Source organism: Xyrauchen texanus, chromosome 41 (genome assembly GCF_025860055.1).
Source record: "Xyrauchen texanus isolate HMW12.3.18 chromosome 41, RBS_HiC_50CHRs, whole genome shotgun sequence".
Classification (NCBI taxonomy): domain Eukaryota; kingdom Metazoa; phylum Chordata; class Actinopteri; order Cypriniformes; family Catostomidae; genus Xyrauchen; species Xyrauchen texanus.
The window spans coordinates 17,362,426-17,378,672 of NC_068316.1; the positions used below are offsets into that span (position 1 = coordinate 17,362,426).

A 16,247-nucleotide genomic window follows, 5' to 3' on the forward strand; every position below is an offset into this window, starting at 1 on the left:
GGAGCTCAAGCAGGGTTTGTTGGTGGCCCTGATGGAGATTAGCGAGGGACTGGAGGATTTCCGCCAGCTGGGAGGACTCTATGGGGCTGACTTGGTTCCATTACGTAACCAAAAAAAAAATAGTCCCGGGTTTCGGCACCACTGTGAAATAGTTCAAGGACGGGACGGAAACAAACGTCAACTTAAGGGGTAAGTTTTTAATTCTTAAGTTTTTTTTATCACACATCAGACAGTCTTCCTTGGTTCTCCCACCCCATGCTCCGTCGCTCCTCCCTTTTATGCCGCTCTCCTCACGTTACTGAAATTAGACACAGGTGTTAGTTATCATTTAGCTCAGGTGTGAGCGCCCTTACCGCTTTTCTCTCCCGGACGGGCGCTTGACCACGCCCCCGCTGCCACAGCGAGCTTGCAGTCGATTGTAGAGGACTGTCAGGCAGATGCGACAAATGTTTGATCAGTTCCGACTAGGAAAACATTTGTGAAATGCATTATTATGATAAGCAAGGTATCTAGATACCCTTACCTACAAACTATGTGATATACCAACCATGTACACTGACCGAACAGCTGTATCTGTCAGGTACAAGACTTTTGCAAACCCCATTTGTAAATTTCTGGAATCACTTGGGCGTGAAATCCATCGAACAAAGCCGCAAATTAACCATTAATCATTCCTCTTCAAAATGCACAAATTCAAGCTAGTCTTGGATATTGAACAATTTTTGTTAGGAAAACAACCGAAAACACACCTCTTTACCATCTTCACCAACAAGCGGTTGACGCTTTGAAGATCAAGTTATGACATTTTTATGATATTTTGATTAAAGATTACAAGGTATATTAAAATGCATATGTTTAAAAAAAAAAAAAAAGAAATATGGATGAATTGTTCACAATTGGATCAATAACATGCATTTTGAATATAGATATGGTGAATTGTCATTTCTTGCCGACTTTAAGTGTAAAGTCTACATTTTCTGAGAAATAAATAGTGTTGTATTTTTTCAGACATGGATGTTCATAACGTTTTGTAAGCAAGCTCACATCTTTCATTCTCCATCTCAAATTTTCATGTCTCAGTTTCATGGAAGGTTTTGCTCTTCAGTGTGGCAGTGAGCTTCCAAGTGAACGATTGTTAGTTTCTTCATAGCAGAGGCATAAAAGTAATAATGAGTCTACAGAAATGAAGGAAGAAAGGACAAAATGTCAACTTTGTCTTTTTTTCCTCCGCTCTGTGAGTATAGAATCTTTGATGTTTATCAAAAGAAAAGTATATCTTCCCTGTTACGCTCACAGTATAGTGAAGATGTTATTTTTCTTGGAAACTCTTAATGCCTGGTTTATTGCAGATTGGTTTCAGAGGCTTGTATATTGTGAAGACATTGTCTTCAAGTGATGGAAGGGTTCGTGCATAGACTAGGTATGGATGCGACACAACCATTCCTTACATTGTTCAGGAGAAGTGATGTTATTTTCCTGTATACTTGGAAAAAAATGCCCATGCTCTGAATTCCAAGTTAGTGAATGATCATGATGGATGTTTTGCAATATTCCATTGATCTTTCAGTGTTGTTTGTTCACTACGGTCCTTAAAGGATGCACTGAATCTTTCTCTTGCAGCTTCTTTGCTTTCATGGAAAACTCATGTTTCGTGTTTGCTTTCCTTCCTGTTGAGCCAAAACGAACAAATGTCTCAGGCAGCCTTTTTGAACACACTGCGTCATTGTCTAAACCTCATCCATAGTTTATAGTAAGATCAGATATGGGAAGTCTTATTTCCATTACATGACCTTTATATATTTTCACTATTTTCTGTGCGAGTTTTGGAAATGATTTTGCATGTTATGCCAGCCATGAAATAACTGTTTATTCCATTCCTCTTCTTTGATTGGACAAGCAGAGTTTCAAGAGTGCTGATATTGTTTATAGAATTTGTATAAAAGCAATATCACACTTGAAATCACACTGTTGTATTGAATATCAGCAAGCTGTTATTATCTGTGGTCTTGTGCCTGTATGGTGGAATCACAGTCATTGTGATTTTAAGTACAACATCACTGTTTCTCATGTGATATCTTTTAATTCTCACACTGATAGAGTCTGATAAGTGACAGCACTCTTTTGCTCTCTTGTATGGCTGTGTGTCTAGTTACCCAGTCCTGGCCACTATTTTGCGAAGATATAAAAATAAGAATACAAAAAATCGGGTTGAAAACTGCTTTGAACTGCTCTAAGCTTTGACCCCATGACCCTCGTTTAACCCTGTCCATTTTCCAGAGGAAAGCCAGGAGGTTAGTCTATTTCAGGGATAGTGGCTTGGTCAAATTATATCAGTCAGAAATAAGCAGAGTTTCTCTCTTGTTTTCCTGTTCCCTTCGGGGCGGTGATAGCTTGAAAAATCAATGTGATATCTGGAGGTGACTGGGAGCAGAGAATATCAGGTTTATCCTTCAGGCTTCTGCTGAAATATCCAATGTTCTCGACACAGATCCACACAGCCTTTGACATAAATGGGTTTCTTTATTACTCTATTATGTCTTTTCCTTAGTCATTTAGAACAGGGACATTTAAACAATTTGAAAGTGGTCATATCATAGAAGTTTTAATAATTTTTCTGAGCTCAAGTATAATGTTAGTAAAGTTACGTTTTATGCAAAAAGAATCTTTTAGAAATTGAAAGTTACGCCATGTTCATAACTCATATTCATAGTACAATTATTTATTTTTAGCTCAAATGATTAAGGAATGTTTGATTCCTCATGATATGACCCCTTTAAAGAAAACAAGAATTAGTTGCCATACAATTGGCAGTAATGTTTAGAAGATGAGCATATTACACCCTGTAAGGGAAACATTTGTACAGTGAGGAAAATAAGTATTTGAACACCCTGCTATTTTGCAAGTTCTCCCACTTAGAAATCATGGAGGGGTCTGAAATTGTCATCGTAGGTGCATGTCCACTGTGAGAGACAAAATCTAAAAAACAAAATCCAGAAATCACAATGTATGATTTTTTAACTATTTATTTGTATGATACAGCTGCAAATAAGTATTTGAACACCTGAGAAAATCAATGTTAATATTTGGTACAGTAGCCTTTGTTTGCAATTACAGAGGTCAAACGTTTCCTGTAGTTTTTCACCAGGTTTGCACACACTGCAGGAGGGATTTTGGCCCACTCCTCCACACAGATCTTCTCTAGATCAGTCAGGTTTCTGGGCTGTCGCTGAGAAACACAGAGTTTGAGCTCCCTCCAAAGATTCTCTGTTGGGTTTAGGTCTGGAGACTGGCTAGGCCACGCCAGAACCTTGATATGCTTCTTACAGAGCCACTCCTTGGTTATCCTGGCTGTGTGCTTCGGGTCATTGTCATGTTGGAAGACCCAGCCTCGACCCATCTTCAATGCTCTAACTGAGGGAAGGAGGTTGTTCCCCAAAATCTCGCAATACATGGCCCCTGTCATCCTCTCCTTAATACAGTGCAGTCAGCCCTGTCCCATGTGCAGAAAAACACCCCAAAGCATGATGCTACCACCCCCATGCTTCACAGTAGGGATGGTGTTCTTGGGATGGTACTCATCATTCTTCTTCCTCCAAACACGGTTAGTGGAATTATGACCAAAAAGTTCTATTTTGGTCTCATCTGACCACATGACTTTCTCCCATGACTCCTCTGGATCATCCAAATAGTCATTGGCAAACTTAAGACGGGCCTTGACATGTGCTGGTTTAAGCAGGGGAACCTTCCGTGCCATGCATGATTTCAAACCATGACGTCTTCGTGTATTACCAACAGTAACCTTGGAAACGGTGGTCCCAGCTCTTTTCAGGTCATTGACCAGCTCCTCCCGTGTAGTTCTGGGCTGATTTCTCACCTTTCTTAGGATCATTGAAACCCCACGAGGTGAGATCTTGCATGGAGCCCCAGTCCGAGGGAGATTGACAGTCATGTTTAGCTTCTTCCATATTCTAATGATTGCTCCAACAGTGGACCTTTTTTACCAAGCTGCTTGGCAATTTCCCGTAGCCCTTTCCAGCCTTGTGGAGGTGTACAATTTTGTCTCTAGTGTCTTTGGACAGCTCTTTGGTCTTGGCCATGTTAGTAGTTGGATTCTTACTGATTGTATGGGGTGGACAGGTGTCTTTATGCAGCTAACGACCTCAAACAGGTGCATCTAATTTAGGATAATAAATGGAGTGGAGGTGGACATTTTAAAGGCAGACTAACAGGTCTTTGAGGGTCAGAATTCTAGCTGATAGACAGGTGTTCAAATACTTATTTGCAGCTGTATCATAGAAATAAATAGTTAAAGAATCATACATTGTGATTTCTGGATTTTTTTTTTTAGATTATGTCTCTTCACAGTGGACATGCACCTACGATGACAATTTCAGACCCCTCCATGATTTCCAAGTGGGAGAACTTGCAAAATAGCAGGGTGTTCAAATACTTATTTTCCTCACTGTATATATATTTTTTAAATATACAATTTCCTTTGCCTCCGAATTATACCCAAAAGTAACATATTAATTGCTGGTCACTCGTTAAGTCATTTGGAGCAATTGAGAAACAAAGCTAGTTGTTCTTAACAATAACAGGAATTCTTTTTTATTCCTTAAAGGATGAATATGTGAAGGCCACAGAGTGGCCATGTGTATTTTACATCCCTCACAAAATTCTAAGCAAACAATAATGGCACTTCTGAGCTCTTTGAGCCTACAGATTTTGCTTTAAAAAAATGGACCTAACAACATCAGCCCAAAGTCAAGAGACAAGAGCTTTGTGCCATGTCAGCCTAGAGGTTTTAACTAAGCAGTATGCAGTCTTAAACTGTGCTTGGACAAATATCAGTGGATTTTCTCTCAAAATAGTGAATTAATTGAAAGAAAAAACAAACAAAAAAACCCTAACAGTTTGTATGCCTGCTTTCATTGTCTCAGAAAACAATGCATTTTTAGAATAACAATCCATTTAGGAAACGTATTCCTAGTAAGGTCCTAAAGCATTTTGACAGTAAGTAGCAGGTAGAGATGTTAACCACCTGCTGTGTTATAGAAAAAGTAAAAAGTTACTCACACAAGAAACTAGATACACAGTTTTTTCCGTTACATTCATAAATAATTAGGATTGGTCACATTACCAAGACCTCTAATGGAAAAGTCATTCATATTCTAAAGTATGCCTGATACATATTTTAGGGCTTCCCTCTTCATGTTTAAAATTGAGGCTTCTTAGACAATTTCAGACACTCTTCTATCAAAAATGCATTCATGAATAAGCAGAAGCTTTAAAATCTTGGTCTCCCAGGAGCACTCTTTGCTGGCAAACCCTAACATTAATTATGGCCTGGCATTGGTAAGGAAACTATCCCAGTAATCCTTTTTGTTGACGTTATTGCATCTGGGGTCTCTTGTTTGAGTTGTAGAGAGGCCTTTCCAGCTCTGTTCAGGCCCACATGCTCAAATATCAGACTTACCATGATGACAAATAGTGCTGGAGGCTGTGTACATATATGCCTGTTATTGCATCACTGCATTTGAACCTCATATGAGGATGCACCTGCTTTTTAAAGGGCACCAAGTCCTTCAAATGTCATAGTCTTGAATCCACCTGAAATCCACCAGGCATTTATCAAAGATTGTTTGGTTGGTTATGACAGAACATGGTAAATTTGCAATATTTAATCTTTAACTAAATCTCTTAGTTCCTGTCTATGAGCATCTTTTGCACCCAGCTTGCAGTGTAGTCCATTTATGTTGTAAGCAAGAGAAAATGGGTTTGATTCAGACCCAGTGAGTTGCCATGCTGTCTGCTGCCTACATCTAAGTTCCACTGACAGTATCTAAGATGCACTGACGTGCACAGAACGGAGGCTACAGGAGCGCAAACCCCATCCCCTTTTGTTCATAAATCTATAGGTGCCTTTAAGAGCTGTAACCCGAACACACACACACAAGATGAGACAGTCACAATGTAAGTCAAAAACTGCTTTTATTGTAACAATAAAAGCAGGCAAAAGTACAAACGGGCAAATCCAGTGAAGAGTTGTCGAGGGAAGCGTAGGGTCAAAAGCCGGGGAATCAAAGAGAGTAAAGGGGGCAAATCCGGGAGAGTAGTCGAGGGGAGCGAGGGTCAAAGCCGGGGTAAACAGGATCGAGAGGTGGGTAAACTAACAAAGGGAGTAGACAGGGGTACTAAGGGAACGAGGAGCTGGCAAGCTAAGGGGGTAATCAAGAGGAGTGCAAAACTAGACGAGACTAGCGGGGGGCAAAGATGCGGGAAACTAAACACAATAACCAACCCTCGTGAGACGAAAAGGTAGTGATATATATAGGGGCGAGTGCAGGTGTAAACCATGACAGGTGATGAGACGAGTGCAGGTGAAACTAATGTGCAGGATTGCAGATGACGCGAGTGCAGGTGGTCATAATGTTCTGGGGGATTGGAAACGCGTGAGAAACTCGAGGAAGGGAGATTGCCTACGAGCATGTGAGCGAGTAGGAGCAAAGTGGGCGTGAGGGCTCGAGCGAGCAAAAAGAGCGTGAAAAGCTCGAGGGGGCGGAGCGAGGGAGTGAGGTCGAGGGAGTGTGCGTGTGCGTGCTAGACGATGCGGGGAGAAGCAGAGGAGCGGGGTTCGTGACAGTACTCCCCCCTCTGAATAGGACGGCTCCTGACGGCCGCGGGAGGCGGTGCAGGATGATCGGGGGACAGACAAAGGGAAGTGAGACAGTCCATGGGCAGTTCAAGGTAAGGTCAGGGGGAACATAGTGGACAGGCGGGTGGTCGGGAGATCTAGGGGGTAGCCATAGGGCAGAGACTGGGTCAGGGGGTCTGGAAGGCGACTGGAGGACAGGGACTGGGTCCGGGGGCCTGGAAGGTGACCACCGGACAGGAATAGGGTCCGGAGGCCAGGGAAGAGGCCACAGGACAGGGAGGGGGTCAGGAAGTCCGGGCTGAGCCGTGAAAGGCGGTGCCGTCAGAGGCGGCACTGTAGGCGGCTCTGGAGGTGGGGTTCTGGAAGGCTCTGGAGGTGGAGCCGAAGGAGGCTTTAGGGGCGAAGGCCTGAAAGGCTCCGGAGGTGGAGTCAATGACGGTGGCACCGTGGGAGGCTCTAGAGGCGGAGGCCTGGAAGGCTCTGGAGGTGGAGCCGAAGGAGGCTTTAGGGGGGAAGGCCTGGAAGGCTCAGGAGGTGGAGCCAATGATGGTGACGCCGTGGGCGGCTCTAGAGGCGGAGGCCTGGAAGGCTCTGGAGGTGGAGCCGAAGGAGGTGGTGCCGTGGGAGGTTCCCGAGGCGACGACCTGGCAGGCTCTGTAGTCTCGGGGGGTAGAGCCGTAGGAGGCCCGAGAGGCGGAGCCATAGAAAGCTCTGGAGTCTCTGGGAGTAGAGCCGTGAGAGGCTCGGGGAAAAAGGTCGTGGAAGACTCGAGAGGCTCTAGAGGTGGGGCCCTGGAAGGCTTGAGAGGCTCGAGGGGGGGAGCCATGAAAGACTCGAGAGACGAAGCCCCGAGAGGCCGGAGGGGAGGAGGAGCCCTGAGAGACTCGAGGGACGGAGCCCTGAGAGACTCGAGGGACGGAGCCCTGAGAGGCTCGAGGGGAGGAGGAGCCCTGAAAGACTCGAGAGGAGAAGCCCTGAGAGGCTTGGAAGGAGGTGGAGCCCTGAAAGACTCGAGAGGAGAAGCCCTGAGTGGCTTGAGGGGTGGAGCCATGAAAGACTCGAGGGACGGAGCCCTGAGAGGCTCGAGGGGAGGAGGAGCCCTGAAAGACTCGAGAGGAGAAGCCTTGAGAGGCTCGAGAGGAGGAGCCCTGAAAGACTCGAGAGGAGAAGCCTTGAGAGGCTCGAGAGGAGGAGCCCTGGGAGGCTTGGGAGGAGGAGCCTTGAAAGGCTCAGGAGGAGAAGCCCTGAGAGACTTGAGAGGCGGAGCTCTGGAAGGCTCGAGAGACTTGAAAGGCAGAACCCTGGGGGGCTTGGGAGGTAGAGCTCTAGGAGGCTCGAGAGGAGGAGCCCTGAGAGGCTCGAGAGGAGGAGCCCTGGGAGGCTTGGGAGGAGGAGCCTTGGGAGGCTCGTGAGGCGGAGGCCGCGAGGGCTCTGAGGGGCGAGCAGAGGCTGGCAGAGCCGTGGAAGTCTCTGGGGCGGAGCAGAACCCGGCAGAGCCGTGGAAGACTCTGGGGGCGGAGCAGAACCCGGCAGAGCCGTGGAAGACTCTGGGGGCGGAGCAGAACCCGGTAGAGCCGTGGAAGACTCTGGGGGCGGAGCAGACCCCGGCAGAGCCCTGGAAGACTCTGGGGGTGGAGCAGAACCCGGCAGAGCCGTGGAAGACTCTGAGGGCGGAGCAGAACCCGGCAGAGCCGTGGAAGACTCTGAGGGCGGAGCAGAGGTCGGTAGAGCTGTGGAAGACTCTGAGGGAACCTCTGCGGTCTTGAGCACAAGACGAGACTGGGGAGAAGGGGCCCTCTTCCTTCTCTTACGTCTTCGGCCAACAAGGGACGTGGCCATGGGGACGGTCGAGGCTACAGGCGCTGGCTCGCTGACCGTGGCAGACATGGGCGCTGGCTCGCCGGCCATGGCGGGCATGGGCGCTGGCTCGTTGGCCGTGGCGGGCATGGGCGCTGACTCGCTGGCCGTGACAGGCTTCGGGACTGGGGCCGTGACAGGCTTTGGGACTGGGGCCGTGACAGGCCTCAGGGCTGGGGCCGTGTCAGGCTTCGGGGCTAGGGCCGTGTCAGGCTTCGAGACGGGGGCCGTGGTAGGCTTCAAGACGGGGGCCGTGGTAGGCTTCAAGACGGGGGCCGTGGTAGGCTTCAAGACGGGGGCCGTGGTATGGAACACTGGTTCAGTTTCTACCTCCCCCACAGTAAACGAGGAACCAGCGTACAGTAGGGCGAGGTCAATAAACTGAGCCAGGTTGAGAGAGCAGCGACCACCTGGCATGAATGATGAGGTTGGCTCATTCAGTCCACATTGAAAAATGTCTTTCAGAGCCACCTCATCAAAATTCACCTGGTACGCCAGGGCACAAAAATCCATAACAAAAACCTCCAAGGGTTGGCTCCCCTGACGCAACCCCAAGAGTCGGGCCGCTGGCTCCTTAATGTCAAGGGCGGGGTTATGAGTTACACAACCGCTGCCTCGCATAAAAACCCCTTGGTCAGCGTCCGAAGAGCCAAAAAACCTCTCCGGGGGTGGAGAGTTCACGGCGCTCAAAAATGCATGGGAAGCATAAACGGGCTCAGGGGCAGACACAGCTGAAACAGGGTGACAAAAATCAAAAATCGCATGTACCTGCTGTCCCTGGGCTGTGAGCGCGCGATCATGACTCCCACCGGTAGATCCTGTGGCAGAGTGCACTGAAAACATCCGCTCTAGTGAGCTGCACGAATTCTCCGCGTGATGCATTGTGACTGTCTTCGGTGAGGTTGGTTATTCTGTAACACCGAACACACACACACAAGATGAGACAGTCACAATGTAAGTCAAAAACTGATTTTATTGTAACAATAAAAGCAGGCAAAAGTACAAACGGGCAAATCCAGTGAAGAGTTGTCGAGGGAAGCGTAGGGTCAAAAGCCGGGGAATCAAAGAGAGTAAAGGGGGCAAATCCGGGAGAGTAGTAGAGGGGAGCGAGGGTCAAAGCCGGGGTAAACAGGATCGAGAGGCGGGTAAACTAACAAAGGGAGTAGACAGGGGTACTAGGGGAACGAGGAGCTGGCAAGCTAAGGGGGTAAACAACAGGAGTGCAAAACTAGACGAGACTAGTGGGGGGCAAAGATGCGGGAAACTAAACACAATAACCAACCCTCGTGAGACGAAAGGGTAGTGATATATATAGGGGCGAGTGCAGGTGTAAACCATGACAGGTGATGAGACGAGTGCAGGTGAAACTAATGTGCGGGAGTGCAGATGACGCGAGTGCAGGTGGTCATAATGTTCTGGGGGATTGGAAACGCATGAGAAACTCGAGGAAGGGAGATTGCCTACGAGCATGTGAGCGAGTAGGAGCAAAGTGGGCGTGAGGGCTCGAGCGAGCAAAAAGAGCGTGAAAAGCTCGAGGGGGCGGAGCGAGGGAGTGAGGTCGAGGGAGTGTGCGTGTGTGTGCTAGACGATGCGGGGAGAAGCAGAGGAGCGGGGTTCGTGACAAGAGCACAGGTATTTCAGTGGAGGTGTCTTTATTACACCATTCCGGAATGCCCTAATAAGCATAAAAATACATATAAAGCATGAATATTGGGTAAAATAGTCCATTATTAATTAGACTTGACTATTTTTATAAATTAAAAGAAAGCAATATATATATATATATATATATATATATATATATATATATATATATATATATATATATATATATATATATATATATATATATATATATAAAATCAACATTTCTCTTGCTTCATCCTTCATCTTGGATAATTGTGCTGCCTAAATATTAGACCAGTCCTAATGTCGAGAGTGTGTGTCTATGATGCCGTAATATGTTGCCCCTGTAGACAGCTCACTATAGGTTTTGGAACAGAGCAAATGTATGTGTTTGTGCCATCCTGAGGAACTGAAGGTCGCAATAAGAAAGTTGAGTTGATTAAGCAGGTAGATAAATAATGACTGTAAGTTGATCTGTCAACCAGGGAGGGAGTTTAAGGGACCCACATTGTGTTAACATAGGGTTTCATCTTCTCTTAATTAATCTGTGACAGTGGTTGACCGTGGGGTCTCTCACAGGGACATGCAGAGACAGTGCCCTTTCATTCTGATCAAGAGTAATTACGGATGGCTGCGTGGATGCTTTAGTGCTGAAAAAGAGTAGTGAAGGAATGCTAATTTTTTTGTGTTTTTGTTACTGTTTACTGGTGGTTAGCATCAGCTAAAGCTGTTAGCAAATATTGTACCTCTATCTCTCTTCTGAAAAAATGGCTTAGAGTAGTTTTGACCAGCTTAAATTTCAAGATGGTTTTAGCTGGGCAATACTGGTCTGTTACTGGCACAAGCTTGTTATTACTAGAAGTAAACATAAAGTTGAGTTGGCCAGTGTAGCCATATTGATTGACCAGCTTGACCGACATGAAAGTGCTCAAATCTAAACCTTATACTGGTAACAAGAAATAAGATGGTTTCACTGGTAATTTAATCTAGTTACATGTCAAACCACACCCTATTTTCTTTTCCTTTTTTCTTTGTTTTCAGGTATTCTGAAATGTGCTTCTTCTACTGAACTATTTAAATTAACCAAATCAACCTGATTACATTAGGTCACACCAACAAACACAATTTTTATGGGTTATGTCAGGTAGAAAATATCCTAAAGGTAGCACCTGCACATTTCCACTTTTAGGCATTTCTATCAGGACAACTTGCAGGCTTGAGTAAAGTTTTTGATTACATTTATTTAATGAATATAAAATCAGGAATCTAATGTCTCTCTTTGGCATAAGCCCTGTCTGGTGGTCTGAAGAAGTTGTTTTTGGAACCATCAGATCCTGCCGGAGATAGGAGGCAGGGGCGAGAAGCCTATCCCCGTGCAGGACGGGACTGAACTGGTGGCAGTGGGGTGGTGGAGGTTGGCGTGTTAGCACACTGAAACAGCAATGTGATAAATTGTGACTTATACAGCAATGGCTTACATGTGATTGGCTAGGAGTTACCTTGCTAAAGGTGCGATGATGTACAGCTGCTAGTCTTCCCTCTAGAACTACGCTGTGCTTACATTTGTCACATTGATATCATACTCCCGACTCTCAGACAAGGTACTGGCATTCAGTTGATATGGTGTTGTCACATTATTTTATTTAACATAATTTGTTTTATACACAAAAGCCATATGTTTTTACAGCTGTCCCACAGAACTGCCTATGACAGGCATGTCCAGCTGTTGGCTACACTGTTCTTGCAAACACCACTTCATACACCTGCACAAGCACAAAATGTACAGAGTTTGAGAGAAACTGATGGATGGCATATACTGTAAGTACATGGCAGAAAACATTCTGGTTTTGTATCAATACCAACATCTGAGAGACAAATTTATCAGAGGTAATGGTGTGTAAGGTACTTTGGCCTTGTCCGTGCCAACTGGACTGTGCCTGAGAGAGAAAGAGCGAGTGAGAGCAGGTGGGTAGGAGAGAGCAGTTGTTCAATGTTTTGTGGTGTGTGACAGATAGAGGTAAACTGGTCGCCAGGGACCTTCAATGTGCTAAGTCTTTTCATAAGTTCATGATTAATGGTGGACAAGAATTCATTCCTCAAAGCAAGCATCAACCTGGTTATTATGCTCTGATGACCTTTACCCTTCACAATGGCGTTAGAGTAAATAACAGGGTACACCTCTCTTATCAATCAGAGCTGACAAATCAGCAGCTGCAGTGGGTTTGGTAACCTGGCCCTCCATCGCCTTAGTGTACTCTTTTTGTTTAATCCCTTTTTCTCCCCAATTTGGAATGCCAAATTCTCACTATTTAGTCGGACCTTGTGGTGGTGCGGTTACATATCTCAATCTGAGTGGCGGAGGACAAGTCTAAGTTGCCACCGCTTCTGAATCCACGCATCTTATCACGTGGCTCGTTGAGCATGACACTGCTTAGAATCACAGCACGTGGAGGCTCATACTACCCTCCGCGATCCACGCACAACTCCACTGTCTATATATGGAATGAACAATGTTTGTGATGAGTGAATGATAATGAGTGTGAAAAAAGGATCATATATGACCTAATGAATCTAAAGAAAGAAATATAACCAGATGGATCTAAAGAGACCAGGCTAAAATTGTTGGAAAGTTAGTTATGATTTTGTGACTGCTAAGTGGTGCTGTCACCAAACTTTGCTGGTATGCTGATCATGGTGGCAAAGATACCTAGAACATGGACACAATGACACTTTCTCTTATAAAGGACAATGCGACAGCCTGACTTCTGTTTTCCATCGACTCCTTCAAATTTCATTACATCATTATAAGGTTGTGAAAATCAAAAAATAATTTGGATAATTTTTATGAGGCTTGGTCTGAAGATCATCATGAAACCCAAATTGTGAAACCCTCATGTGTCCAAATTGTTTAAAGCTATAAAAATTATTTTTACGATTTTTTACGATTTTGAACGATCAAGTTGAAAACACCAGGTTCTTTCAAAAATATTTTTTCTATATCATAAGTAAAAATAAATATATAAATAAATAAAAAATTGCCAGGTAATAGGTAACTTGCTTCATGTTAAATTTATGCTAAATTAACTGGTTGTATTCAAGTCAAAAAAGTTATTTTAAATGACTGTAGCATGGGGGGCGTGGTCGTGTGTCGGTCTGCGGGCGAGAGAGAGAGCGGTAAGGCTTGTCACCTGGGTTTTAATTACCTCTTACACCTGTGTCTTGTTATAGTGATACGGAGAGAGACATTTAAGGAATGCCAAATGTCGAGAGGGGGAGAGAGTGAATGCATGAAACACGACAGCCAGAGAGTGGAGACCTGTGCCCTGTTGTGTACAATTATAACGACGGTTACCGTTGTATCTGTGTCGAAGTACGGAAATTAAAGATACTAACCTTGAACCTGCCTCATTGTCTCCTGACTTCTCCATCGCCCCAACCAAACCAGTTTACAATGACTTAATCTGACTGCATTAGGTTATAGCAACTAAATAATTTGTAAGTGAAATTGCACATTAACTGTATGTAACTGTCATTGTCCTGTCACCTTGTCAGGTTGAGTTTTGTCTGACGAGAGCTGTGGCATCATCGTTCCCTCTCTGTTTTTGTCAAAGTGCATTTACGCTTTGCACTTATGTGTTTCGGGCATTGCTGTCATGCTGAATCAGCATTTCCATGGGAACCCTGATTGTTTCCATGGAAACGCTGATCATTACAACCTTCAGCTGCGAGCGGCACCTTCCCCTTGTTTGCTTCCCCGCTTATTGAAATCCCCTTGTGTGTCATGTCCGACGTCAGATCATTTTTATAGTGATTGTCAGTGTGAATGTATTGTTTGCTGTCAAATGTTATTCATGCTCTCTTGTTTTCAAGTTGGAGATCTCTCATGTGTCTGTTGGTTGCCTGTTTCTATAAGTATGGTTATCTTCAAGCTTGCCTTCACCTGTCTTCTCTGTCCGCGTGTCAGGGGAAACCATCGCCTGGGCTTGAGTTTGTTTGAAAATAACTTGTGTTTTTTGTAATAAGCTCATTTACTGTTTTCCTCTGCGTTTGGGTGCTGTCTCTCACCCACTCTGACATTAACCCCTTTTTACAGTGTAAAACCTAGTGGTTAAACTATAGGGTTTGACTAGGAGACCCCCAAATGGGCAAGGGAATTATTCAGACCCGTCAAAATAAGTGTGCCAAATTTCACAACTTTCCTACAAATGTTTCTGTGGATTGCCATAGACATGATGGACAAAACAAGTTGCCTGCAAAAAATAGGTATTTCAATGTCTAAATGATTGCAAAATTAATAAAGGATGCAGAACATTGGTGGACTTTAGTGTTTTTAATGTACTTTCTATTTCCTTCTTTTTGTTAAAGGTTCTGGCCTGAATGATGGAGAATGGCATGATGTTCGTTTCCTGGCCAAAGAGGACTTTGCCATGCTGACCATTGATGGCAATGAAGCATCGGCTGTTAGAAGCAACTCACCTATCATGATCACAACAGGAAGCACATACCACTTTGGAGGCAAGTGCAAAAATGTATTTGCCTTTGCTAGCTAAGTTACCAAAAATGTCTTTGAGAATCATTGCCAGACTCAACGTCAATGTACAATGAGAATAGATTCTTAGATCTTCTTATTTTCCCCAGTGCATTGGAAGCTGATTTTGATTTACAGAGGCCTTTCAAATCACTTCTGCCTTGAGCCTTATGGTGCTGGAGAGGTCAGCTCTAGAAAGAATTGGAGAACTTGTTATTTTATGCAAGTATAAAGATGGCCCTTTAAAGAAAGCATGATGGGCATTAATTCAATTAATTAAATGCTGATATGGTATTATATATTTAAATTGGAATACTAACAAAATTAACAAAATCATTTTTTTAGCTTTTGAAGTTCTTCAATTGTCTTTTAACTCTCATGAGGGGCTGGAATGTCAAGGGGGAATGTCAGTTTAGTTTTGATGCACAAATGAATAAAACATTTATCATACATATTACTTGTTTAAAAATTCACTTTAAGCAGTAAAAGCAGTCTTAGAAAAAATTGGGCCACACAATGCGACTGAGATAAAAGGCAAATGTGAGACAAATTCAGACCATATAAACCAGTCAACAACTCAATCTCAAGGCAAAGCCATCAAAAACCAGCTTTGAAGTTCCCTTGTCTAATCGCTGACATCTTCAGTTGTTAGACAGAAGGTAGTCATAAATTCAACAACTTTCATTGATATCAGGAATTTGTTTAAAGTTCTTGGTTGTCACTATTTCCCTCACTACAAAGATGTCAGCTTGATTTGTTTGGATTTGGGGTGTTAGAAAGTGGCAACGAGTCAGGAATCATTTTTGACTTTTATATGACTGGCTCTATCACAATTTCAAAAACTTGAAATAGAACTTGGAGTGGTCATCTTCTCATTAAAGGGGTGGGAGGGCACTCTGACCTCTTTTTTTTTTGCCTTTTTTGAAGTTTTAGATCCAAATTTACATATGTCAACACACACACACACACACACACACACACACACACATACACTAATTTCCCCACTCTTATGGAAATATACCCACCCCTGTGCCCTCTTCAGCCAGCCAGCTCTCCAATCAGGCCATTGGCAGGAAGTGAAAGATAAGAAAGTGGGCAGCAGTTCAGTTGCTCAGACAGACTTCTATACAAAGGAAGACCAATAGTTCAGATAGACAGCAGTGTCTGACACTATCAACTTGACTGCCTGTTTAGGCTGAGGGATAGCAGTTCTGATAGCTTTATCAGACTTGCATAGCTTCAAAAAGAGCTAAATTGGTTAAGAAATGTAGTCCCTCAGCTCTAGGTCTAGCTAGGCCTGACAGCACATTTACACTTGGCAGCCTCTTAAATGAGATCAAAAAGCTTGAATTCTCCTCAATGCTTTCCCGTTGGTTCAACTGTGCACTAACTATTAGTATCAATCATGCTTTTCAATCCATCACTATTATTTGTTAGAGAAGAGATACGTCTGTTCTGTCTGATTTGTATACTATTATTGGATCTTTTTTCAGCATAGAATACAATCTACAGCGTATGCCATATATGCTAAAAATGTTTCCACCTTGGTGCCAGACATGCTGCAAAAATAATCAAATAAGA

General features: G+C 44.2%; 1 protein-coding gene across 2 annotated transcripts in view; it reads left to right on the forward strand.

Annotated features, from left to right (window-relative positions):
* cntnap2a (contactin associated protein 2a) overlaps positions 1–16,247 on the forward strand; it is a 521,370-nt gene that overhangs the window by 281,048 nt on the left and 224,075 nt on the right. For both annotated transcript variants that reach the window (XM_052113320.1, XM_052113321.1), the window contains one exon: positions 14,504–14,653. In XM_052113320.1, the coding sequence (XP_051969280.1) occupies positions 14,504–14,653 (150 nt within the window). The remainder of the gene's footprint in view (positions 1–14,503; positions 14,654–16,247) is intronic.